This window comes from Centropristis striata, chromosome 4 (assembly GCF_030273125.1).
Source record: "Centropristis striata isolate RG_2023a ecotype Rhode Island chromosome 4, C.striata_1.0, whole genome shotgun sequence".
NCBI classification, from domain to species: Eukaryota; Metazoa; Chordata; class Actinopteri; order Perciformes; family Serranidae; genus Centropristis; species Centropristis striata.
In genome coordinates, this window is record NC_081520.1 from 16852149 (window position 1) to 16879692 (window position 27544).

At 39.2% G+C, this 27544-nt stretch overlaps 1 protein-coding gene across 1 annotated transcript in view; it reads right to left on the reverse strand.

Annotated features, from left to right (window-relative positions):
- LOC131969798 (tyrosine-protein kinase receptor UFO) overlaps positions 1-27544 on the reverse strand; it is a 45347-nt gene that overhangs the window by 17363 nt on the left and 440 nt on the right. Inside the window, exons 1-9 of the mRNA XM_059331005.1 lie at positions 27423-27544; positions 21503-21713; positions 20959-21059; positions 20681-20863; positions 16012-16092; positions 15429-15544; positions 12517-12712; positions 2392-2531; positions 652-796 (exon numbers count right to left, since the gene is read on the reverse strand). The exon at positions 27423-27544 is cut by the window's right edge and continues 440 nt beyond it. Coding sequence (XP_059186988.1) covers positions 652-796; positions 2392-2531; positions 12517-12712; positions 15429-15544; positions 16012-16092; positions 20681-20863; positions 20959-21059; positions 21503-21713; positions 27423-27544 — 1295 coding nt within the window. The remainder of the gene's footprint in view (positions 1-651; positions 797-2391; positions 2532-12516; positions 12713-15428; positions 15545-16011; positions 16093-20680; positions 20864-20958; positions 21060-21502; positions 21714-27422) is intronic.

Genomic DNA, 27544 nt, shown 5'->3' on the forward strand with positions numbered 1-27544 from the left:
ACAAGATTTCTTAAATTAAAACACCTGTTTTTAAGTTTCTTCTTTATAAAAAAACAAACAAACATGAATGAGATTTTGTTTTTTACTCACTTTGTATTTTCTTTTGTTCATTTCGTTAAACTGACACTTTTTAACTTCAAAATATTCTCTTTTTTTGGTTGACTTAGTACAGCATGTTGAACGCTTAAAATAAGAATTTAACTCTTAAAACAAGATAAATTAAAGCTGCAAGCAGCGATGAACTGGCCCGAGCAGAGTGACCTGACAATTATTTGTTTCTAAAAAAAACCTTTAGATTTAGAAGTGTTAGATAATTTACCTTGTTTTAAGACTTAATTTGAACTGGGCCAGTTCATTGCTGCTTGCAGCTTTAATTTATCTTGTTTTAAGAGTTAATTTATTATTCTAAGTGTTCAACATGCTTATTTCTAGATTTAACAATCATAATTTAAGAAATCTTGTCAAGTGAAATTATCTGTCCATGCAGCAAGATCATTTCTCTCAGATTTTGTGTTTTTATCTTGTTTTTAGACCCACCTTTTTTTGCAGTGTGCATGCAGAATTATTTGCACAAAACCCCCCAATTTAAATCTATTTAAAAGTATATGCTGTGTGTTATTATTTTAACATTTGGCACTTGTTGTCACTCACCAGGAGTAATAAGTGTCAGGGTCTGTGTGAGGGTCCAGGGCCCCGGCCCCGCCCCTGTATAGGCACACACTCGAAAAGACACATTGGACAGGGGGACGGACAGGTTGATTGACAGCTCAGTGTCCAATCCAGTGTCCACGACGTACTGTAAACAAAAGAAAAGAAGGAGATTTAATATTTGTTTTAGAATAGAATAGCCTTTATTGTCATTGTACATAGCACAACGAAATTAGAGTGCAACTCCCATAGTGCATAAAACAAATTAAGAACAACAACACACAAACACTTAAGGACAATAAGGTATAGAGGTATAAAAGGTATAAAATATATAATATATATAATATATAATATATAATATAAGTACTTACATATTAAAAGAGGGAGATTTCACTGAACCATACCAACAGTGATGGTATTACACTTTTAGGAAGAACGGTCTTCATTTCAGATAGGCTACTCATTATTTTTTACATTGAACATGTGATTATCTATAGTCTATAGATGGATATAGTCAGATTGCAAGAGAAATACAGGAAGAATTTCAAGCATTTACAAGCACTTTATCCAAAATCCAAGCACTTTTTAAACCTTGAAAATACAACATTTAAATTCAAGCATTTTCAAGGATTTCAAGCACCCGTACGAACCCTGATAAATGTATTGCACTATAATATTATTGCACTTAGACGGTAAAGAACATGACGCAGCAGATACAGAAAACGGAAGAAAATTGCATGTGGATCTAATTTTTCGAGTATTTATGGTGGTCATAGCTTGAGGAAATTATATCTAATTTGATGAACAACGTCAGAAATAGAGCAGGGCGATATGGAGATATGGATATTTGTTTGCCAATTGTGATAAATAATCATCAATAATGTGGATATAATGACTATGTGGGTAGAGGCAAATAATAGCAAAGCAAGAACTGTGTGTTGAGTTGATATCTGACTGTAATGCAGCCCTTAAACCTGGGAAAAGACAACACTAGGATGATATCTCTAATAGGGTTGTCAAAAGTATCGATACTCAAAAAAGTATCGATACTAAAACGTTGTATCCGGATAAGATACTCATTTTCAAAACTATCTATTCCAGTGAATTTTGACAGGTGAGTGTCTTTGTTGTTGCCCGTGTTATTATTAGCCATTAGCCGCAGCTAGCAATTAAAGGCTGACGTCACGTTAATGATGATAAACAACGTAAATAAATAAATCAGGCACGTAGTATGCCCATATTACGTTAATTGACGTGTCATTATGTGTCATTATACATAAGCAGAGAGTTAATATTTACATAAATGTTGGTGACTGAAAAGTGTTATTTTCTCTCTTGAAGTCCCAGAATGAAGCAGAGAAAAGTCGACCTGCAACCAAACAGCAACACACACAGTCGACTCTACCGTCTGTGTTTAACCAACAACGAAAATATGATGCCTTATTGTTTATTGTATTTATTTATTTATTTATTTTTTGCACTACATCAGACCTGAAGCTTATTATCATGGTTGCCGTTTCCTTTTGCACAACAGTTTTTTATTATAAATATTTAACCTGTTGTTCTGTTCATTTTTACCTGTTGTACCTTTGTTTTTATCCTTGTGGTATCGAAAATGGTATTGAGTATTGAATATCGGCATCGAGTTGAAAATTTTAGTATCGTGACAACCCTAATCTCTAATATCCAGTTTGATATAATATCTTTATGTTTCCCTGACCTTTCAGAAACCATCCCACTGACCTGTTGGGAGGCAGGCGTGCTGTACTCCACCATGTAGCCCTGCAGCTCTCCGTTCAGCCTCCCTGGAGGCCCCTCCCACGTCATCAGCACTTCCGTCCCGTTCAACGCGGCGCTCACGTTAACAGGAGGGTTCTCTGGCACTGAAACACAGAAATAAAACACAATTTGAAGCCGTTTCACTCCTCACACAGTTACAATTAGTTCTAACTGTCATGAGATTGGCTAAGCTCAGGGTGTGGTGGTGTCAGAAGGGTTTGGGGTATGAATGAGGAGTGTGCAGTGCTGTGACTGTGGGCTTAGTGGACAGGGGCCAGTGGGCTGGGGGTTAGCCAGGCGTGTGTTGTTTTGACAGCCTGGAGCCTCCAGGGTGTGGAGAAGTACAACAGCTGGAGGGAGAAGATGTCAGAGAATGTGGAGAATTCAGCTTTATTAGGACAAAAACGGCCATCTAAGGGCACCACACACACACACACACACAGGCGATTAGCTGAGTTCAGAAGCCGTGCTGAGGCCTGAGTCCCCCTCCTCTTCTGTCCATCCTTATTTCTTCTTCACTCATAACCTTTTTCTTCTCTGGCTCTGAGAGTGAAAAAAGGCTGCTGGCAGCAGAAATACCCAGTGGACAGAAAACCTAGCTGAATAAAATGCTACAAATAGTGTGAGGAATGTGTGTGTGTGTGTGTGTTCTTGTACATAGTGAGGACCAGAACACGTTTTTAACCAACAGAGTGAGGACATTTTGGCCGCTCCTCACTTCTTTAAAGGCGTTTTTGAGATTTCAGACTTTGTTTTAAGGGTTAAAGGTTACATGATAATGATAATTAACAGAAACTGTATTGTGTGGTTACAAAACTAACTAAAATTATAGTGAAAATGTCCTTCGTTTTCGTCTTTGTCAACTTTTTTCATACATAATGAAGATGGATAAGACAAAGTAAATAAAGGCAAAATTTACTGTGACCTCTTTGAATCTCCCACCCAACAATACCCCATTACAAAAAAAACTAAGACTAATAAAAACTCAGCCAAAACTAAGAATTTCAAAAACATAAACACTAAATTAAAACTAGCAAACTCACTCTAAAAACTCATTAAAACTAACTGAATTTGAAAACAAAAATTCACAACAAAATTAAAACTAAAACTGATGCTACCTGATTTTTTACAGCAGTGTAGAACCACTGGAAATGGTGGATCCCATAAATGAGTAAAAAACTGGTGGGCCCCCCGAGGAGCAAAGACGAGTATGTGTGTGTGTGTGTGTGTGTGTGTGTGTGTGTGTGTGTGTGTGTGTGTTGTGTGTGTGTGATTGATGCTTTGTACAGCACAGAAATCCAAAACCTTTTCTCAACGAGACGACAGTGCTTATTTCCTTTGTTGCCGTTTGAGTTAAGGCTCTCTTTGTCTTTGCTTTTCACTCTCTGCAGGCTTACAAAGTCACACAAACTAGCTGGACACACACACACACACACACACACACACACACACAGACACACACACACACATACACCAAGTCAGTGTGAGTTTGGGAAACATGGCCCAGCCTATATGGATGATGTTATCAGGAAGCGTTTGGCGGATGATTGTTTCCACATGCGGTCTCCGCTCCGCCTGCCAGCGGCAACAAAAACAACCTCCAAGTCAAGTTTGTTCCAGCAGTTCGTCTCCACCTATGATCCGTCATCTGTCCGTCTCTCCCTCACGCTGCCTCCTCTTCATCTCTTTCTCTCTCCCTCTTCTCCATCCAGCATGATTTCATCTCCTTTCTTTCCAACTTTTCCTCTCCCTCTCTGTGCTAATGCCTCTCTCTCTCTCTCTTTTTTTTGTTATGGAGCTATGAGTTCAAGAGAACAGAGATGTTAACTGTTGACGTAAAACTTTGTGGAGGAGGGGGTTGAGAGATTTAGAGTTTCAGAAAACCAAAAAACGACATGTGTGCTTTGCTGAAAAACTACGGAGTTCCTTTGTCTTCCACATGAAAGCAGCTTTGGCTTAAAGAGCGGCTGAGAAAACAACATTTTAGAGCCACAATTAGTTCACAACATAAGAGGTTAACATCTGCATCCATGGCCGACTACTGTTTCACATCCTGTTTCATGCTGCTATTGAAGAAACAGTGTCAGATCACCATGCTTGGAAGCATTTAAACATTGTTCGGAGGCCGGGCTGTCGCTCTGTTTCCCTTTCTGTACGCCCCTCAGTCTCAGATTGGGTCAACACGTGGATGGAAAAGGGTCATCCTTATGCCAAAAATTGACTCATAACCCTGGGATCTGGAGCCGGCTCTCTATAAATGAAAACAAACTCAGCACTACGAGGGAAAACATGTTTCCCAGATCAGCCAGAGCACGAATGTTAGTGTCATCAAAAATGTCACAACGTTTTATGGACATCCACCTCGTTTCAACTTTTATGGAGGAACAAACTGTTGTCTGTCTTCAGCAAATAGAGTTCTTTAATGATTGGAGTTGCATTTTTGCTGGCAGTAGCATTAAACAGGATTAAATATGACACATGTGCTGTGCCACGTCCTCATGACTCACTGGGACGGTGAGTTTGAGTGTCCCGTAACTCTGGATTAATTCTGGCGTCATTTTAAGGGAACAGACAGATGTGTAGATCAGGGGTGGGCAACTGGAGGCCCGGGGGCCACATACGGCCCGCACCCTCACTTGAAGTGGCCCTCAGTACAACTACATGCATTTGAGCATGAAATCTTCAAAGTGCAGTGTAAAAATGGACAAAATTACTTCTTGCAATTAATGTTGGTCTGCTGCTCTTGCACTAAAAAAAAATAAATCACAGCAAGTGGTTATTTTTGATTTGCTTCAAACCTTTTTGTATTACTATTTATTCTGTCATACATGCATTTGAGCATGAAATATGTTAAGTTACTGCACTGTAAACATATTTAAAGTTGCAGTTTCATCATATCTGGTTAAGTGCGGTAGTGTCCATGAAAAATTGTGGCCCCCTCCAGCATTTAAGTTGCCCATCCCTGGTGTAGAGGGAATCAGAAGTCCCTTTGTTGCCTTTTCAGTGCAACAAACTATGTAAAAAGTACATAATAACACTTCTCATGTGTTGGATATGTAAAACATAATCTCATCGCAGCTTTAGGATTAGGGGGGTGACACGGGTCGCCTCACTTCCTCTCCCACCGATCAGCCACCCCGTCTCTTTCTGTTTTCTCATCCTCCGGGGAACATAGTGGGCTTTGGGAAAACAGCAAAATGAGTGTTTTCTCAAAGCGCCCCCTTCCTTGTTTCCCTGCTCCTCTCTGCCTCCTTCTCCCACCATCAACCCCTCTTTTTGTTTTTTTCCCACAGTGCCTAGTTGTGTGCTCTGGAAAAGGGGAAATCACAGGTCATCTGAGGTCACAAAAAGGGGGGAAATGAGAGATGAAGGAGAAGTTAAAAGACTGGATTCAGGGGAAAAAAACGTGCTTGTTGGATGCACACTGCAAAAACTGAAATCTAAGTAAGATTAAATATCTCAGATCAAGGGGATATGTGCTTATTTTTTCTCTGATAAGATAGTTCTTCTTAGTAAGCAGTTTTTATTTTAGACTGTTTCACTTGTTTGATATAAAGATTCCACCGCTTTTGCCTTATTTCAAGAATTTTAATAAAAATATTCTACATACAGATAAAAATCTTTGTAGCTGTATCAAAAAAAGTACACTAGTTTTTATTATGACTTTGCTGGTTTCAAGAAATATAATGCCGAAGATATTATTTATTTATGATTTTGTTGTTCCTTTTTTTCTTTTTCTTTTTCTTTTTACTGTGTTTGTCCATTGGTGATTTATGTTGTGTTTTGTTTTGCTTAAATTAATAATAAATAAATAAATAAATAAATAAATAAATAAATAAATAAATAAATAAATACATACATAAATAAAAATAAAATAAAAAATATAATGCCTAAGATGATGGCTCGAGCATTTACTCATTATTAATTCAAGAATTTTTTTCAACATATTGACAAAATAGGTCACGTTTATTTCATTAGAATCAAGAAAAATGCACTTGTTATTAGTTAGAATACACTAATTATAAGGTATTTGTGGGTTCATTAAGATTAGATATTTTTGGAAAGTCTAGACAAGCCAAATTTTCTTGTTCCATTGGCAGATAATTTTGCTTTTTTTAAGCAAAATAAACCTAATTTTTGTACTTTTTTCGCCTTGTTTTTAAGAGCTGACTTTTTGCAGTGCAGGAAATGAATTCCTCAGTGGTGTTTTTAGGATTGGAGTTGGAAAAGACAAAATGAGATGTTTGCCCAGTCGACTTCAGTGAAATGAAGGATGGATGAGATAAAAAAAAAAAGATCTGCCAGGAAAAGAGTCTGTAATGAAGTGAATATGTAAGAATTAGGGAGGAGACGGAGGAGCAGCAAATGTCTGTGCCAGGATGACACATGTAAAGAGATAGTGAAGCACGTATCTGTGCAATTTCTTAATGAGAAACAAATGGAGCAGAAAGGAACACAAGAAAGAAAGATTTCAAGCTCAACAATAGAGCCTTATGGGAGTTTTGTCACAGTCCACAGTGCTGAAACCAAAGAGAGAGAGTGATGTGGAAAATATGACTGCACTGCAGAAAGCCACCTCACAAAAACAAGAAAAAAAGTACAAAAATTAGGTGTATTTTGCTTAAAAATAGCAAAATTATCTGCCAATGGAACAAGAACATTTGGCTTGTCAAGACTTTCCAAAACAAGTAAAAATATCTAATCTTAATGAACCCAAAAATACCTTAGAATTGTATTCTAACTAATCGCAAGTGCATTTTTCTTGATTCTAATGAAATACACGTGACCTATTTTCTCAATATGTTGAAAAATATTCTTGAATTAATAATAAGTAAATGCTAGAGCCATCATCTTGACATAATGATATGCATAGGCATTATATTTCTTGAAACCAGCAAAGTCAGACTAAAAACTAGTGAACTTTTCTTGATACAGCTACAAATATTTTCATCTGGCTGCTTGTTTTAAGGATGTGGAGAGGTAAAATTATGTCAAAGTTATGATTTCTTAGTTATGCTTGAAATAAGAAATTATTACTTTGAAAAAGCAGTTTTATACTTGTAAGTGTTGATGAAACAGCGTTGTTAGTTTTGATATTCTAGTTTCAAGCATGTATTTACTCAGTATAGGTCATAAAACCTCAGTAACAAGCTGTAATATCTGATTTAGATAATTAAGGACCAAAACACTTAAAACAAGTGAAACAGTCGAACATTTTGTGTCTTTTTTTGGTCATTTTGTGTCTTTTTTTTGTCATTTTGTGTCTTTTTTTGGTCATTTGTGTCTGTTGTTGTGTCTTTTTTTTTAGTTATTTTGTGTCTTTTTTAGGTCAATTTGTGTCTTTTTTTTAGTCATTTTGTGTCTTTTTGTGTCTTGTAAGTCTTGTAAGTGTTGATGAAACAGCTTTGTAACTTTTGAAATTCTAGTTTCAAGCATGTATTTACTCAGTTTAGGTCATAAAATCTCAGTAACAAGCTGTAATATCTTATTTAGATAATTTAGGACCAAAACACTTAAAACAAGTGAAACAGTCGAACATAAAAACTGCTTACTAAGAAGAACTATGTTATCAGACAAACAATAAGCATATATCCCCTTGATCTAAGACAAATCTTACTTATATTTCAGTTTTTGCAGTGTGATCTGTGAGAAGTCTACCTCTCTCACTCACTTTGACCTCCACCGCCTCCTGAACTATCTTTGACCAGCAGCTGAAGCTTATCTTCTGTTTTTTTTCATCCTCTGACTCATTGGGACAAGTGCAGAGAGAGAGAGAAGGGCTGAGATATGAAACAATATCATCCAAGGGGAAATTACATAATTTGGCCAAGCAGAGGATTTTTCCAGTGAAACAAAACTAAGATAACTTTGTCGGAAAAAAAAGAAGTGAAACTTGAAAATCCGGACTGTAGCCAGCCTATCTCTAAACCACTTTTTGCCCTTCTCTTTTACAGTAGCATTTTGTGTGCTACTTCTCCATTTTCCCATTTATGAGAAATGTTTTCAGATTATGTGCAGCTTCCATCATGGAAAGCCCCCATCATCCCTCCTGTTGCATATCTCTCCTCTTAGTGGACGCTGTTTCCATTTCTATTCATCCCAGGATGGAGACAGCATGAGCTGGCATGGAAAATCCCACCTCAGTTTAAACTCAAACACACAGCAGCAAAGCATTACAGTTTGGACAGAGTGCTGCGATCCTAACTGAAGCCTTTCAGGAGAATTTAACCTCCTCCCTCCCTCCCCCGTCTCCACCTACTCTCTCCCTTAAATACCAGTCAGCCCTCCGTCTTATGAGTTTACATTTGAAAGCTGAGTTCAGAGGTACAGTGACTTGTGTCTGGTATTCTTCAGGAAGACAGACTGACTTAAAGGGGCACAGGAAGCAATATTATGACTACCAGTGCACCGTAACTTGATTCCCTGACTAACTTGTTATCTACAGGATTAAACCTGCAGTGAATTCAGAAGAAGCTCAGAAAAAAAGGCAGAAAATACCTTTAAAGAACAGCCCAGTTGGCACATTGCTAAAAAGGTGTGTCTAAAAACTTTGCCTTTACCCACATAGTCAGTATCTACACATTATTGATGATTATTTATCACAATTGGCAAAAAATATTGTGACATTTTATTTTCTAGTGGGGCGGATTAGCTGAACAATCGTTCACTTTGTGATAAAAGCATGAAATTTGGTAGATGTGTTGGTGAATATGTTTCAAACAAATCTGGATATTGGGCCACCTCAAAAGCGCCCCCTAGTGGCCGTGGCAGGCATTTGTTATACAAATAAATCAATTATGAATAAAAACTGCCCTTTTAATAATACCAACTGATGATGAATTGTATATTTTTGGAAAGCCTGATTAGTCACCTTTACAACGAGGTACAGCTTATAAGGATCGTGCATTCATGGAATGAGCAACGGGGCTAAACGTGTGGGTAGCACCCCCAAAAATGTGCATCCCCTGTGGGGCGGATTAGCTCAATAAATCACAAGAATTGTTTATTTTGTGATAGAAGCACACAATTTGGTGGATGTGTTGGTGGATATGTTTCAAACAAATCTGTATATTAGGCCATCGCAAATTCGCCCCCTAGTGGCCATAGCAGTCATTTTCTTATATATTCACAAAAAATATTTAAATTATTTCTTAAAATATTTAAAAAATGTAAACTAAATATACAAACGTAAATTAAAAAATGTAAATACACATATTAAATTAACAAAAATCCAGTTAGACACTCTTTCAGTTATTTTTCCTGCCCCACCACAATCGGGCTAGCCATCGAGCTAGCTAGCAAATGAGCTAGCTAGCATTTGCTTCCTGGGACAAGCAGTGCAGTGGACTGTCCATCAAGGTATGTCTAAATATTTTATTTCACCTGTTATAATTATGAATAAAATATGCTAAATGTATTTTTAACTCCATCACAGTTAGTCAGGCGGCTTAGGACCAGATTTGAGAAGAAAGGGGACACGCCGGACAAAAGCACCAAAATTTTTCCACATGCTCTCTACCACCAAAGGTTTCAACTTTTGGTAGGAGCCACTTCATCAAGATTGCAGATCGGAGATGGCAGCCATATAAGCCATAAGCCATAAGTCTATGAGAACCAATATATCTTCCAAGCCACTTAGAAGGTCAATCTTGGTGTCAAAATATACATTTTCTGGGTCAAAGAATCATTTAAAGCTATTGAGAATATCACTGGATGACTCACTGTAAATAATTTGTTGATCAAGATCTGACATGAGATGAAAGTGTACCCTTGATTTTTTTGAGCAGTGTACATGGCAGCTAATCCACACTCTCCTGTGAACATTGATTCCAAACAGTTTCAACTCAGGATACCCTGCTGCAGCACTTGAAGCGAGTTGCCCAGTCTGAGTGAAAATGAACATATCTGTTTGATCAAATAATCATCTAGTGATATTCTCAATAGCTTTAAATGATTCCTGGACCCAGAAAATGTATATTTTGACACCAAGATTGACCTTCTAAGTGGCTTGGAAGATATAGCATTTCTCATAGACTTTATATGGCTGCCATCACCGCAATCTTGATTAAGTGGCTCCTACTAAAAATTGAAACCTATAATGATAGAGAGTATGTGGAAAAAATGTGGTGCTCTTGTCCGGCGTGTCCCCTTTATTTGGCTAAGCCGCCTGACTAAGTCACACACCTCAGTACAAGGATTTTGCCAGAAAGAGTAACCTGCTACAAGTAACCCTAGTAGAATTTTTTAAATGTATGATTTTTTTCTCTGTCTAAATGTGTTTTGTTTTTATTGTTGCAGGTCATACAATATTGAAAATTATTTTTTCTTTTTAAGGAGCAACAGAAGAATACAAGCCAAAGAGGAGGCCGTAGCCTGTGAATGGGAATATCAAGACCTAATAAAATGTTATACAAAGTTAATGTTCTTTTCTATTAGACTGTAATAAAGCTTTTGTCACTTTAACATGTCTCTAAATTATATTTGTGGTGCTGAAAACATGAAACAGCAGCTATAGGGTAGGCAAAGCATTCCTCGCCAGTAACCACCGGCGGCCATTTTTAAAAATGGCCGCTTTTAAATGGCCATTTTTAAAAATGGCCGCCACAGCCATCAGAATTTTTTTTTGCGATGGCCCAATACCCAGATTCATTAAACATGTATTCAGCAATGAGTGTACCAAATTTGATGCTTTTATCACAAAATGAACGATTGTTCAGCTAATCTGACCCACTACACAGGGGATGCACATTTTTGGGGGTTGCTACCCACACGTTTAGCCCCGTTGCTCATTCCATGAATGCACGATCCTTACAAGCTGTACCTCGTTGTAAAGGTGACTAATCAGGCTTTCCAACAATATACAATTCATCATCAGTTGGTATTATTAAAAGGGCAGTTTTTATTCATAATTGATTTATTCGTATAACAAATGCCTGCCACGGCCACTAGGGGGCGCTTTTGAGGTGGCCCAATATCCAGATTTGTTCGAAACATATTCACCAACACATCTACCAAATTTCATGCTTTTATCACAAAGTGAACGATTGTTGTAAAATATTGAGCTAATCCGCCCCACTATTCTCCATATCGCCCTGCTCTATTTCTGCACTGCAAAAAAGGTGTGTCTAAAAACAAGATAAAAACACTAAATCTGAGGGAAATGATCTTGCTGCATGGACAGATAATTTCACTTGACAAGATTTCTTAAATTAAGATTATTAAATCTAGAAATAAGCATGTTGAACGCTTAAAATAAGAAATTAACTCTTAAAACAAGATAAATTAAAGCTGCAAGCAGCGATGAACTGGTCCGAGCAGAGTGCACTGACAATTATTTGTTTCTTACCAAGATAAAAAAATCAACAACTCTAGATTTAGAAGTGTTAGATAATGTATCTTGTTTTAAGAGTTAATTTCTTATTATAAGTGTTCAACATGCTTATTTCTAGATTCAACAATCTTGTCAAGTGAAATTATCTGTCCATGCAGCAAGATCATTTCCCTCAGATTTAGTGTTTTTATCTTGTTTTTAGACACACCTTTTTTGCAGTGTAAAAGCAACAGTATTGTGTTTCACAATGACAAAAAAAAATAGTTTTTATCATATATATATGGACTTGAGACCTAAATTTGAAGTCTGGAAACAATAAAAAATTCTCCATCAATAAACTTTTATTTTAAAAATTATATTTAAAGTACAGTAACACAGTGTTCAAATGCTGTATCTTTCTAATTGTCAGCATCCAGGTAGCTGAAAGAGTTGCAATTTGCCTTTAAACACTGAGACTTGACTAAGACTCACTCCCTGACATATTGAGTATTAATGTGCAAATACAGAATGCAAACTTCATAAAAATCAATAAAAAATGATGCGTTGTACACATCACAACACCCTAAAAAGTGCTTCCACTGTGCCTGCTATAGTCTGTAGTCTGTAATCTGTCTTGTACTGGTTACAAGCCACAGCAGGAGTGGGAGGGGACTGGGATTTAATCAGTAGCCAGATAACACAGCCTTGACCCTGACTCAGTTCAGAAGAGGTGACCCTGCACACACATCCAAGCTGAAAACAAACATCTCCACTCTCACCTCCTTCTTTGGTGCGTAGCTCCACCCAGGGCGACCAGTCCGACGGGCCCTGGCTGCTGTGGCAGGCCACCCGCACCGCGTACAGGCTGTGGGGCTCCAGGTCCCCGATGAGGTGTGACGCTGGTGGGATGTTCACATTCTGGTTGTGGATCATCTTATCTGGGCCTGATGAGAAGGACTCTCCCGAGTGTTTGGCCTGGAACATTCAGAGAGCAAACTTAAATTGGACCAATTGAGACATTAATATATAAAAATATATGTAAGAATAGAGGCAGCCTTTGCACACTGCAAAAAAGGTGTGTCCAAAAAACAAGATAAAACACTAAATCTGAGGGAAATGATCTTGCTGCATGGACAGATAATTTCACTTGACAAGATTTCTTAAATTAAGATTATTAAATCTAGAAATAAGCATGTTGAACGCTTAAAATAAGAAACTAACTCTTAAAACCAGATATACACATGTTTTATTTACAGTAATAACTTTATTTAAATATGATATGTAGACAAGCTGAGAGCTTTCACAGTGTGACATTTATGTTTCTAGACCATTTTTAAAATGTGAATTTTCTTTCTACAATTAAAACTATTACTATTTTTTAACTTACATGCAAATAGACTGTTTTGAAGTTTTATTATTTATTATTTTTTCTGCTGGTTTTGTGTGTATGAATGGTTAAAAAAAAAAAAAAAAAAAAAAAGGTACATTTCCATAGACACCTGTGTCTTTTGTTTGTATTTTCGGTTCCTGGCAGCTTTATACTTATAAAAATATGACTGATAGCTAAGTTTGTGTGGAGAAAAAGGAGCCATGCATGTGATATAAGGACAGACTGAAAGATGCTAAACAGAGACAGAAATAAATCTCCTGGACTTCAGAGGTTTAAATGTTATTTAAGTTTAGAGGAAAGACATTCCTTAAGTTTTCTGATTGTTCTTCTCTGTTTGCACAGTGAGTTGTATGAGGTACGGTGAAAGGAAAGACATAATGCGTAATGCATAATAAGTGCATAATGGTGGTGGGGGATGGTCATTAAGTGCCAAAAATGGTGTAAAAATCTGCTTCACTGCTGTTTTTGAACGTGAGGCTCAGTAAGGTGCACTGAAAGCAGAACTCATCAAGTAAAATTCACAGTCAGAAACCTGCTGCCTCTGCAAACTCTCTGTGGTAAACACGTTTAAAGAGGAACACAAAGCAGGAAAAAAATCCCTCATTGCAGCAAATCTGAAAACCACATGAAAGATGCCAGACTGGACCATTATTCTGGTGGGTTTGCTCATTATCAAGCAGCTCCTGCAGGCTAGTGGCTGCGCTCCACAGGGTGGGATTTACAGTAAGAGTTAAAAAAAAAAAAAAAAACACGTACATAGACCAAATGAGCAGCCACACAAACAGGTTAGGTGTGTGTGTGTGAGCAGGTGGTGCTACTGTGATCTACTTTGACAATGACTTTTAAAAACGTTTTGTGTTGTTGACATTTTATTTTTTAAATGTATTATTACAATTTTTCTTTTTTATGTGTTGTTGTTTGTTTGTTCAATGTTGTCTGATTGTGACTACATGGACGTATGTGTACTTATGTGTGTGTAAGATAATAACAAGTTATGTATGTTAATAATGGTAACAATAAGTTTATATACTACATTACTATGTGTTATACATACATATATATATACATATTATTGTTGTTATATAACCGAATATAGTAAATTAACAAAGGGAGAAGGGCTGGGATTTAATAAGCTTTGGCTTCTTCCCACTACTTTTGAAGACAAATAAGTGTTGTTTCACTTGTGTTGTTGTTTTGTATTTATTGTTGTTTGTTTGTTTCTAATTGTTCATCTTTTATTTCGTGTTCAAATAAATTCTCAATCAATCAATGAGTATTCAGAAGTAGCTGGTTGGGAGATTTCTCTTTATGCCGTGATCGAGGTGGTGTGATCCCAAGGAATATTAAGTTGTATGAATGAGCCAATGTGTGTGTGTGTGTGTGTGTGTGTGTGTGTGAGAGAGAGAGTCAGAGTCATTCCTGACTCGATGAATCACCGTCCAGCCTGTAAACAAGCGTGTTTAATCTAATTGTACAGCTCAGCTGTGAGTCACACTTTAGCGTGCATTCCCCTCGTATGGCTCAGACCAACAATACCTGCTGTCACTGCCTTTTCCTGTTTTCTTTAACTGACTTTCTTCCTTTATTTCTTTCTTTTTGTCTTCCTTTCTTTCTTCTTTCTGCTTCCACTGTGGAGCACAGTAACATCTTTCTGCTCTGTACTCTGCAGCCTTCTTCATGTTTCTCTTCGCCGCACAATGAACCGTTAAATTCAGATTTTTGCCCCATTCTGCTGAAGCCGGCCCCTCGCCTTGTTCCCCTGTGAGGGTGGGGGGTGGGGGGGGGGCGAATGAGGGTTGAGGGGAAGGGAGGGGGCAAGAACAGCAAGAGGTATGAGGGGCAGCTTTATTAGAACCAGACGTTTAGGGGTGGTGCTGCACTAGCTGCTCCCTTTTCCAGGAGAAAAATGTTCCTCGTCTCAGCTATGAGCTGTAATGGCCACAGAGCAGGATAGTGGCAGAGAGACTCTGACAGAAGGAGAGAGAGAGCGAGAGAGAGAGAGAGGGAAAGAGAGAGAGAGAAAGAGAGAGAGGGAGTGGTGCTACTTAAGTCCAGGAGGCCACTTTCCCAGAGTGAAACCTGATCCACTGGTACACGAATAAAGCAGGGAGGGGTAGAGGATGAGTTAAGAGAAGAAAAGAAAAGCAAGCATTTCTTTAAAATTAGGCTTTCAGAAGGTCTGTTCTGCAGAGTCCAGCAAATAGAGGGAGAGTGATGTATTTGTTTAAGGTCAAACAGTCAGCAGTGACTAGTTTTCCCAGCTAGTTGTGATATTCTCACATTTATCTCTTGTTGTCTCACCTGAACAGAGCAGCGGATTATTGGGTAGTCGCCTCCAAAACCAGGCTGCCACGACAAATGGAGACTAGTCGGAGTGATCTCCACAGCTCTCACATTCTGAGGCTGCGATGGGAGGACTAGATTAAGAAAGAAAGACACAGAAACACATAAAAATGATGAAGATATAACAACAAGGAATTGTTTAACAAAACAAAATGACCAAAAAAGACACAAAATGACCAAAATTGTTACGCTAAACACACAAGACACAAATAAAATCGAGTCTCACTAGAATAAAAACCAGAGTTGATGACAGGATCACACACAATCACAAGATCACATTTATGTTGTTTTTTCTTTGTTTCTTTTTGGTTCAAAATGTTGATCCAGTAAGTCAGAATAAAAAATCAACTATTATCAGGTCATATAGGTTAGGTTGTGCTGAAAAAATATACCAACATGGCATTTAAACATTTTTAAGTAGTTTATACAGGCAGGATGAAAAGGATTCAAAAACGGACAAAATAGCCCAAAACTCAATAGAGTTAATGACAGAGCTGACAGAAGTGTGTGTGTGTGTGTGTTTTCACGGTGTGACACCTACCAGTGATGGTCCCGGATCCAGAGGTGGCCACACCTTTGCGGTTATGGGCTTCACAGGAAAAAGTGCTGGTCCTGTTCAAACCTGACATGAAACAACATGGACATGTGAAGCAGGAACATTTCAGGTCCTTTTAAAACCCAGATTCCTTGCTCAGCATGCTGAGTTGCACATAATGCAGATGTGAGAAACAGTGTGAAAGTTCAAACTAAAGTGAGAATAATGCGTGGGTGATAGTTTCAATAAGGTAACGAGATCTCTCTGTCAACAGTATTACGATTAGTTTTGGGGTTTAGTGTGTGTTTGTTGAAAGTACTTTTTTTTGCAGCGATTGAACAAATCAACTCTACCATTTCATAAAAATCAAACTGTTTTAAAGGTAAAAGTTTGAGCACACCTTCACCCAACACCTCCTTGTCCTGTTCCAAGTGTGTCAGACTTATCACACTTCATTTTAAACCTTTTATTTGAATTACAGGGGAGGTAAATATATATCACATTTTAGTGTTGGCCGCAAAAATGCATTATGTAAAATCGAACTAATGATGTAACGCCTTGATCCATACAGCTTTTTACTGTTTTTTTTAAAAGACTGTTGTCTTTAGAGAATGTTGTCTTGATGGATGAGGTCTTATTGAAAATAGTCAATAATACATGTTTGCACAGTGAACACTGATTTGGTGATTTACAGGTCAAAAGAAGTTAAAACTGGACCACATTTGGTGAAGAAAAGACAGTTTTGTAGGCCTCTGCACTTAGCCTGGGTTTACCCATGCTGCCTTGCGCTCTCGATTTCGCTTCGAACTCCCAGGCAGCATGGTGTCCATGGGCCATTCTTAGCCCTGCTTTTGGTATCCAATCACAGAACGGGGAGCGACGGCGAGATGATGACGCGTACTATTGGACAGACGGAAGCTTGTAGTTTGCTTACAGATCCAACATGGCTGCAGCAGACGCCAAGCTCTCTTTGGATCTAGCTGTAGACAGTGTTCTAGATAGTTTAGAGCCAAAGTTTATCTTAAAAGAAGAACAACGTTTGGCTTTACACTCCTTTATCACCACCAAAAAGGAGGTTTTAGCCTTGCTGAGAAACAGGATTTAGCAAAAGCCTAATCTACCAACTAGCCCCGTTAGCGGCTAAGCTAATGGAGTTTAGCGAGACCCCGCTCGTTGGAGTCGTTTCGCCATTGATCGCTTGATGGTGGACCAGATAAAGGAGGCAGCCCAACTTGGTATCTCTACCGCCAAGAGCTACGTACAGATGCTTATAAACGGCTCTGGAGGATCGTAAACCACGCCTCCTCTACAGAAAAATGAATAGGTGGTCTCCAGACTATATCTCATTTTTGATATAGTCTGGCGTTCTATAGCCAGGCTAATCTGCACCTGCTTTCACCAGAATTTCAATTATTTCTTACTGTTGAAACATTTTGATACATTTGTAATCTGACGTCTAAAAATCATTCAGCCATTTGGGCTGAGTTAACTGAGTAAACTTGAAATGACTGAAGAATACAGTTTTGCACAAAGTCTAAGCTAGAAAATTGAACTTTATAGTTGAATATTTGATATTAAAACCCTTAACACTTCCTTAAACTTCTTAAACTAAACAACGTAGTCTGAGACTGCATGGTTGACATTTTTGCAGCAGAACAAAGAGAGCAGCCGTGCTGAGGTCCAGGTGTAAAAGTCTGAGCTGCTGCTTCAAGAGGCTGGGGCTCCTCTGAAGGGGCAAAACACTGTGACACACACTGACATTCAGCAGAGAATGACTCCTCTCACAAAGTGACTCACAGCGTGCTCACTTGAATCATTCCACAACACAACACAGGCTTACTCACACACACACACACACACACACACACACACACACACATATACAGAAACATGTGACATTCAAGTTTTACCCCTGTTATCTAACACCACGACACACAATCGCACAGAATCACGCAGTGTGCCGCTCTGCGCCGACGGCACCATGCCTCCATTGTGCTGCGGGCCGGAAAGGGAACAGGGGGTACGATCCTCACTGGGTGAAGAGGAGGATTGTGAGAGAGGAAGAGGAGGGAGGGAGGGGGGGCTGAGGGATGACCACTCACTGTGTGCTAGAATGAACTGCTCATCAGGCCATCTCTAAATTGCGCCACTGGCCTTTCTGTCTCTTTCCTTCCTCATCAGCTAACCGCAACAAAACATCCCCTGACCAGCTGAAAATGTCATAATCAGTCACTAGGAAGAACTCCTGAGCTCACCAGCAGATCAACAGCAGTAATGTCAGCTGGGAATGACTGAAGAAAAGTTAAGATTGTGACACTCTTGTTTCTGATTTATTTTAGGGCTGCAACTAATATTATTTGCACTATTAATTTGTTCATTATTGATTATCCTTCTCCGCACTCGGGTCGTGGGGGGCTGACATTGGGCGAGAGGCGGGTTCACCCTGGACAGGTCGCCAGCCAATCACACGGCTGACACATTGAGACAGACAATCATGCTGTCATTTACACCTATGGGCAATTTAGAGTCACCAATTAAACCTAAGTGCATGTTTCTGAACATCCACAGGTTGGATTCGAACTGGCGACCCTCTTGCTGTGAGACAAGAGTGCTGACCACTAGACCACCGTGCTCCTTTTTTAATTAATTTAACAAATATTTAGAGCTGGGGTGTCAAAATGATCCATAAACCAACCTGATACAACAAATCACCTGAGTAAACAGTTCAGCTGACTGAATGAGTTGAGTCAGATGTACGGTGATGGCTGCACCTGCAGCCATCACCGGCCCTTTAATGGATCAGTTTACATACAATTTAGAATAGAAATATCCAATTGAATTTTAGGCGACAAAACAATTGAATGTTCCTGACTGAAATCTGACATAAATGCAAACATAGAATATGTGCATCAATTTCTTAAGTTAACTGAAGAAAAAAAGCTCAGAGAAGTCAAGATGGCTGCAGTTAAACTTAGCAGAGCGATACTAGGATGGAAGCTCATGTTGGTTGTATAAGGGACTTGAAACCAAATGTAATGTACTTTAGTAGGATTTAACTAGTTTAATTGTTTTCTGCTGGTGGACTGTGGGCATTAGAAGAGCTCTGGCTCCTTCACCGTCTGTCAGATGTGGATGGAAACAGCCTCAGATGTGAAGTTCCAGAGAGATATGTTGCTCTTTATGTCTTAACGGTTGGAATTCTATTCATGCCATTTCTTTTTATGGGCCGATTGTAAGATTATTTGTGTTTGAACCTGTGGTCTGCCGGAGCAGCTGTCCATTCCAGAGATGTGAGTGTAGGTTACCGTCAAACGGGCCCTGGTCAGCACCAGCCAGCCCGCTCCGATGAGTCAAACCAGACCCTCCAACCCTCCCTCCCTCCCTCCTCCCTCCCTTCAGCCCTCCCTCCGTCTGTCCGTCTGACTCAGCCTGCTCTTTCTGTCCTACTACTGGACTTACCAGCGGCCAGCTCTCTGGCAGGCAGCTGTGGTTTGCATTCAAGCAGCAACAGAACCCTCTTCCTTTCTCTCCTTATTTCTTTTATCTCCCCAAGTCCTCTGCCCATCTATTTATCTCCCCCCAATAGGCCCTCTTGTGCCTGCTGCTCTGCATTTACCCACCAACCACACAACCACAAGGCACGTCCTCACTGGCTCCGCTGGCTCTGAGCCAGCCGGCCCGCTCCCTCTGGGGACGCTGGTTATTTGGCAGTTTTGTTAAAGCTGAGGAGGGGGGATTTGGAGGCCTTTGAAACTACAGAAGATAGTTGCTGTGTAGCTTTTGAAGCAGTACAGTATAATCAGTCTAAATAGATCCAATCAAAGCCAGTGATTTTGAAATGGGCTTGTTTGTAGTAATTTAAAAAACGTTGCTACTTGAAAGCTACTGAACGTGACTTCTTCCTTGACTTCAGATACGAATGGTCCATTAATCAATCTGGCAGAAACCAACCAACAAAATACCAAAAATGTTCCAATTTTTAAAACTCACCTTACAACTATTTTTATTCCTTGGCTTTCAACCACGCATGAGACTCTGCTCTTGTTTTAGTGTTTTATGGTTTGTTTTTATTTATTGTTTTTTAAATGGGTTTTTTTTTAAAGCAATCTAACTATTTATTTTAGTGTTCTATTCCTGTTTTATTTATTTTATTGTTCTTGTTTTGCTTGTTTATGTACAGCCGCTGGGTCGTTAAGAAGAGTAAGAACGAGTCTCCAATAACACCAGAAAAAGTCGCTAGATTTGTCTCCAGTCCCTTTTTTGAAAAATAGTCGCTAAGGGGGTCTGAAAAGTTGCTAAATATAGCAACAAAGTCGCTAAGTTGGCAACACTGCTTCACCGGCTTTTACAAATGGCGCGTGTTGTTGTGGCGTCGAGTACTACGTCACATCCTGCTTAGTGTTCTATCCAATCAGCAACCAGGCTTTTTCAGGGGAGGAAAAAGACCCTGCTCTTCTACAGGGACTAAAAAAGTCCCGTCAAATGTCCGCTCCGGACGGCTCATATTCAAATTAGGGGCGTTTCGGTGAGTGAGACCAGCCTCATTCAGGGTATTGGGCGGTAGTGGAAGCAGCCCCATTGAAGAGTTGATTGAGGCTGCATGTTTAAACGGGTCTGACTGAGCTGTGTACATGTGGCTTTGACTGCTGAGGTAACAGAGAGTGGTAGATGATACCTGTGAGGTTGAGTGTGGAGGGGGACATGGCCACCGGGTCCTTCAGGGAGTTGAGAGGAGCTCCGTCCTGCAGCCAGATGACCCGGACCGGCTCTGGGGGTCCGTGAGCCACACAGCTCAGACTCAGGGACACGTTGGCCACAATAGACATGTGCTGGGGCTCCAAAGAGAAATGAGGAAGGCCTGGGAAGGAATCAGCTGAATCAGACTCTCGACTCTTTATTATTATGTCTATATGTGTCTTATCTGTGCATATCAGAGATGTGAAGATAAATCACCCTCCAGCTGGATGCTCCCCTCCTCAGACATCGTCCGGTGGCTTTCAGACAGAACAGCACATCGATAGGCGCCCATGTCAGGAAGTTGGACCTTCTCAATGCTGTTTGGGGTATAAACAGGTAAGATTTTACACGTTTAATATGGATAATGCAATGACTTTTATCACTGCTGATAAAACTAGGAGAAGATGCACAGATCCTGATTACTTTCCTCTTAGATTTTTCCATCCAATCATACCAGGATTAAACACATTCAGCCACCGAGGCACAGGGCATTTTGCTTGTGTTATATAATTTCTTTTGGACCAAATTTCAAAGTGCTTCACAGTAGCTGAAAGTCAACATGGTGACATAATGCGGCAACAGTACTGGTTGAACTAGCTGAATGACTGTATAAGGTGGAGGAACAGGAAGTAAAGACAATCACAGAAGACGTTTGAGTGACATTTTTAGGACAGGTGGGGCTGAACCTTTTATCTTTAAATCTCCTCTACTAACATGACAATAGCAGCTATAATGAGGTGAGAGGAAGCTGTTTCCTTACCTGAGCGTGCTCATGATCGTCCAACTGTTGCTTCCAGTGTGGAATTGGAACTGGTTTGTGTCTGCGTACTGGAGAGGAACTCCATCTCTCAGCCAGAGGACATCCGGAGGGTCCTCTTCCTCGCCCCCCGTTCCCTTAAGGGCGCAGTGCATCGTCACTGGTTTACCCAGTGAAGAGATGACAGTACTGGGACTCCGCTCAAACTCCAAATCTTTGATTCAAAGAGAGGGGAATCAGGATTACGTGTTGATTAAAATGACAAATAAGGTCTTGAAACAAATGTATCTTTCAGTTGTCAACATAAACCGACATGAATGCAGTAAATATTCACAAGACTTTTCCTGAAATCCTGAGATTTATGCTGAAAGACAACATCTTTTGCATTTAAGTGGTTAAAGCTGCTCAAAAATGTATTTGCCAACAGGTAACTAAATGCTTAAATGATTAATGTTTTTGTGTTTTTTTAAGTTACTCTTGACTCTTGGTACCACTTTATATTAGGGAACACATATTCAACATGAATTAGTTGCTTATTAGCATGCAAATAAGTTACATATTGGCTCTAAATTTGTCATTATTAAGTGGGTCACTGGTAGAGTAAAATTGGTGTAAAATCTACCAAGCCACCAGTCACGTCAAAGGTCTGGAGAAGGTGGCTATTTGCTGTTTCCATGGTTTCGTTCACTGCTATGTAGAGACTTATAAAGTCCATACAAAGTAAAGCATATTAAGATCATAACTCATATTATACAACAACTTCCTTATTTAGTACTAATAATCAATAATTCTGAGGTTATTGAGGGAAAACTCTTAGTTAATGTCTTACTGGTTGTATAATAAGGCCATGCAGAATAAGGCATTAATAACTACTTAATAATGACTATGCATGCTAATAAGCAACTAATTAATGTTGAATAAGTGTTACTAGACTCTTAAAAACAAACAAACAAGAATATTCACAAGAAATCTTGTGGATACAATCACAAGATCCCACTAGAAACACCATGAATGAAAGTAAGGAAACTTTTTAATAACTTAATAAACTAACTATTACTATGATCAATTACTAATCCATTTGATCAGAATGTGAAATATGCCCATCACAAGTTCCCATAGCTGAAGGTGACATGTTCAGACAGTTTTTAAAAAACGTTTTTGTCAAAAACCCAAAGACATTCAGGTTATAGTGACACAAAACACAAAAAAGGAACACATTTATATATTTTATATACTGGAACCAGAACATTTTTGGTTTAATGATTGGCCTAATTGCTTAAATTGTTACTGACATACCAATTAATCAACTGATCTCACCAATAAAAGCGTATTTTTGCTGCATGCTTGTTCTGATAAAAGCTTGTTTATACTAGACAGGTTCGACTTTGCCGTGGCTGAGATATGATAACAACAGGTGAGTTTATCCCCCAGCAGACGAGCCAGTTATCTCTAGTCCCTCACTAACAGAGGAGCTGACCTGAAGGACAGACTGATACTGGGACAAAGGCTCCTTGTTAGAGGACGGCAGCTCCTGCAGCTCTGACAGTGAGCTCAACACAAACACTCCACATATTCAGGGTTCCTCTCAGACGGTAGAGAAGGGCCTGCAGGTCGTCTGCCACTGTGAATCTGTTTCACATCCTAAAGATGTTGCAGAGAGGATCATCATAAATCTGACGAGTATTAACAGAGTCTGCTTTTTCTTACTTTTAAGGCATTCAACAGGAATGACTTATGTCGAAAAAGGGGTGCTTTAAAATGTTCTCTGGAGGTTTTATACTTGTTTCTCCTCTGAAATGTATCAAAACTTAAACTATTAAATGTTTCTTCGATAAACCAATTCAAGTCTTTTCAAGTCTTTTCATAATCAAAAGACAGAGTTTGGAAGAATTGAGTAATTCTTAACCCCAAAACAAGTTGGTAACCTTGTGCACTGCAAAAAAAGGTGTATCTAAAAGCAAGATAAAAGCACTAAATCTGAGGGAAATGATCTTGCTGCATGGACAGATAATTTCACTTGACAAGATTTCTTAAATTAAGATTGGTAAATCTAGAAATAAGCATGTACACTTAAAATTAACTCTTTAAACAAGATAAATTATCTAACTCCTATAAATCTTAAGTTTTTTTATCTTGGTCAGAAACAAATAATTGTCAGGTCACTCTGCTCGGGCCAGTTCATCGCTGCTTGCAGCTTTAATTTATCTTGTTTTAAGAGTTAATTTCATATTTTAAGCATTCAACATGCTTATTTCTAGATTTAGTAATTTTAATTTACAAGTCTCAGTCATTATGCTCCTACTCTCTAGAATTCTTTACCACATGAACTCAGGTCTGTTACAACAGTGTCTTCCTTTAAAAGCAGAATAAAAACACATATTTTTTTCTCTAGCTTTTAGTTAAGTAAAGGGTAAAAGGCTCTTTTAAAAGCAGTTCTATTGTTGTTTCTTTTAACAATGATAATACCACTACCTTGTACCCTATTCTACCCTAATTTTGTATGCTGTATTATATGTTTTTATATGTTTTTATGTATGTCACATTATTTTATGGTTTATTTTATCTGTTTTATATATAATGTTAATGCAATGTTTAGTGTATGTATATTGTATGCTTCTGCTGTATAAATAAATTTGACTTGACTTGATTTGAAGTGAAATTATCTGTCCATGCAGCAAGATAATTACCCTCTGATAAAGTGTTTTTATCTTGTTTTTAGACACACGTTTTTTTCAGTGAGGTATTCATGATAATGCTGAGGAAAAGGCATGCATGCTGTGTGAAATATTAAAGTATGGCCTTGTTCTTGCGCTAAAACACAAATTTGGCAAGGACACACAAACATACGCTGGGCGTAGATCTCTCTCTGTCTTACACAGCATCAAATAAAAATGCTGAGCATCCACAGAGCATGCCAAGGCTCTCCTTAGCTGCTCCTTGTCTCGATAAAATAGACAAAAGATAAAATAATATGAGAATGTGCAGACTTGGCCCGTGTTCTTGAATTTCAGGAGCAGAATAAATCACTCTCGTTTCACAGAGTGATGCCTGTAAAGATTTTCTCAAGCTTGTCAACCCGCCCTCCTAGTCTGTTTCATGGGCAACCTTCGACCTCTGACCCCCCGTCCCTGTGACCCCACAGGACTCCACCACAACCCATCACACGCTAACACATACATAAACACACACACACATAACTCATCTCCTCAAATCAGACATGTAGTGTAAAAACCACAGCTCATATTTTACTCATGAGAAGAAAATGCACTTGATTCACCACATGTGCATGTAACACACACACACATATACACACAGCATTGAAAAAGCTTGTTGTAGGAGTGTGCAATAAATGAAGGGGCCCGCTGAGTCTCTGCCTCACTGCCTCTCTGTCTCTGTGTGCTTTTTGGCGTTAAAAGTCATTCCTCCCTTTATTTTTAAGCTTGGCTGAGCTCTTTCAAGAGTCGGCGTGGCCCTGACTTTGTGTTTTTTCTCAGTGCCATGTTGAACAAAGACAGCCCTACTTTCTTTCTCTGACTCTCAGTGCTGCATTCATATAATAATAAGCTTGTAAACCTTTTATGAGAATGCAGAGGTAGACAGAGAGAGCAGGCTGGGGTTAAACTGTGTGTTTGTGTGTGTGTGTGTTTGTGTGTGTGTGTGTGTGTGTGTGTGTGTGTGTGTGGCCTGTCTCCAGTGATTCATTTGAGCTTAACTACTCCATCTCCTCCCTTTTGTCCCCTGAATTCCCTCGAGGTCCCACACTTTTTTTTTCTTCCTGACCTCCCTCTTTCTCTGCCCCATTTCTCTACTCCTACTCTCTCCCTCTGCTAGAAAATGCTCCGATGTTAAATGTCAGTGGACATGCACATACCAAAGATACCCAACACAGTCCGAGCATTTGTCCTCCACTCACTCTCTTCTTTATCTTTCTGGCTTTTTAGCGCTCGCCCCTCCATTCACTGCTGCGCCTTTGCCCTTTTCTCATTCTGCCTCCTTTTCATGCCATTCTCTGGATTCATCGCGACACATTTTGCCACCTCCCCTCCCAACTCTTTCCCCTCCACTCTTGCCCCCGTACCCCATCCATCATGTCTATGCGTGAGTCTGAGTCAGACCGGCTCTGACTCACAAACCAAAGCATTCCCTCCCTCCTGGGCCGGAGCCATCCCTACATCCAAATAGGAACTGAGACATCAGGAAAAATTCTCTTTGAAACCATCAGTCTGAGCTTATAAATCTTATAAAGCGGTGGCTGGTAATCTCTGTCCCTCCTGGTCATACATCTGCCGAGGGCAGAGGTGCAGCTCCCACCAGAGACAGTGTGGCCATGATGGTTAAAACACATGAGCTGACAGGTGGAGGCCCCTGAGGGGACCCCATGTTTTTTAGCCACTGGTTGTAGTAGCTAGGGTTGTCAAAAGTATCCATACTCAAAAAAGTATCGATACTAAAACGTTGTATCCGGATACGATACTCATTTTCAAAAGTATCAAGTATCTGAAGCTTGTTATCATAGTTGCAGTTTCTTTTTGCACAACTGTTTTTTATTATAAATATTCAACCAGTGGTTCTGTTCATTTTTACATGTTGCATTTTTCTTGTTAATAAAAATATTTCTGTTAAATTTCGGGGTCTTTGTTTTTATCCTTGTAGTATCGAGTATCGGATATTTTCCTGAGTATCAGTATCGAGTTGAAAATTTTAGTATTGTGACAACCCTAGTAGTAGCTCATCGACTCCGAAATGTTAATAGTGAGGTTGATGGTTACAACAGATAGGGACTTCTGAATGATGGTTGGCAGACCACACTGATGTAAAATGACCTGACATAGTTATCAGCCTGGTTTCAACTTCTTAACCCTTTGGACTCCATGAAAACACCTGCACATTACTTCTTCATGACCTGAAGACATAAATATGAAGCAACACTGAGTCCTGCAATCAGCTTCCCTCTGAAATTCTGGCTTGAAACTACATGCCAGATTTTTTTTTTGATGATATTCGGCCAAGTCAAACTGGAGATAATGTCAAATATATTTAGTATAAAATATTGAACTAGATATTATCCTCATTTTACCTGTTATATGTTATATTTGCAACCTGTTTTCATATTTGCAACATTTAAAATTCTGTGTTTTGAAACATACTTTTCAAGATCAGATTTCATGTTTCTTTAGTTTCTTTTGGGTTCAACATTTTGATCAAGTAAGTCAAAGTTAAACATTAATTATCAGGAAATATAGGTGAGGTAGCGCTGAAAACACTGATACCAACATGGCATGGTAAAGATTTTTAACAGACATAATAGCCGAAGATTTCAGAGGGTTAAACAACAAAACAGCAGATTTCTCCTCATGTTACTCTGCTATAAGCTTGTGAAATTGTATGATTCCCTCACTTCCCAGCAGGATTTATTTTAAGCTCTTGCCCTTTCCCTGCCTGGAATACATCTTGCAAATCCCACTGTATTCCGGAAATACCACAACTGGTGAGAATCCTTGTCTGGATACCTGATTTGTTCCCAGCAAGAGTTAAAAACAAAAATCATGCAGATGTGTTTATGATGCACCTGATCTTCTCAGAAACATGAACCTTTCTGCAGCTTCTGTCAAGAACTCCATCACCTTTTTACCTGCTGTCACAAAAAACAGCAGAATACACACCTAATGGCGCCAATAAAACTAATCCTCTGCTTGTTTTCTTTGATCACCTTGTTTTAAAAGGCTTTATGGCTGCAGTGAATTCCTTCATGGTGGCCAGATGTTGAACTCACTTGCAGCTGTGGTGGTTGCACTCGACACCCCAAAGCAAATTTATTTAACGAGTTAGGAGCAGAAAGCTGACTGGGCTAATTGCTCATTACCAAGTTTTTTCACAGTCAGACTGGATGAAAGGCTGCTGCTCGGTGGAAGATCGAGCTTACCTGTCAGTGTGCCTGCAGTTACTGGCCTCCAAGCAGAAAAGAAGACAGTGAGGATCAAAATCGACCATTTAGACCCGCTCATGGTGTTTCTCGAAAGGAGATCAAGTCTGAAAATGTGCTTC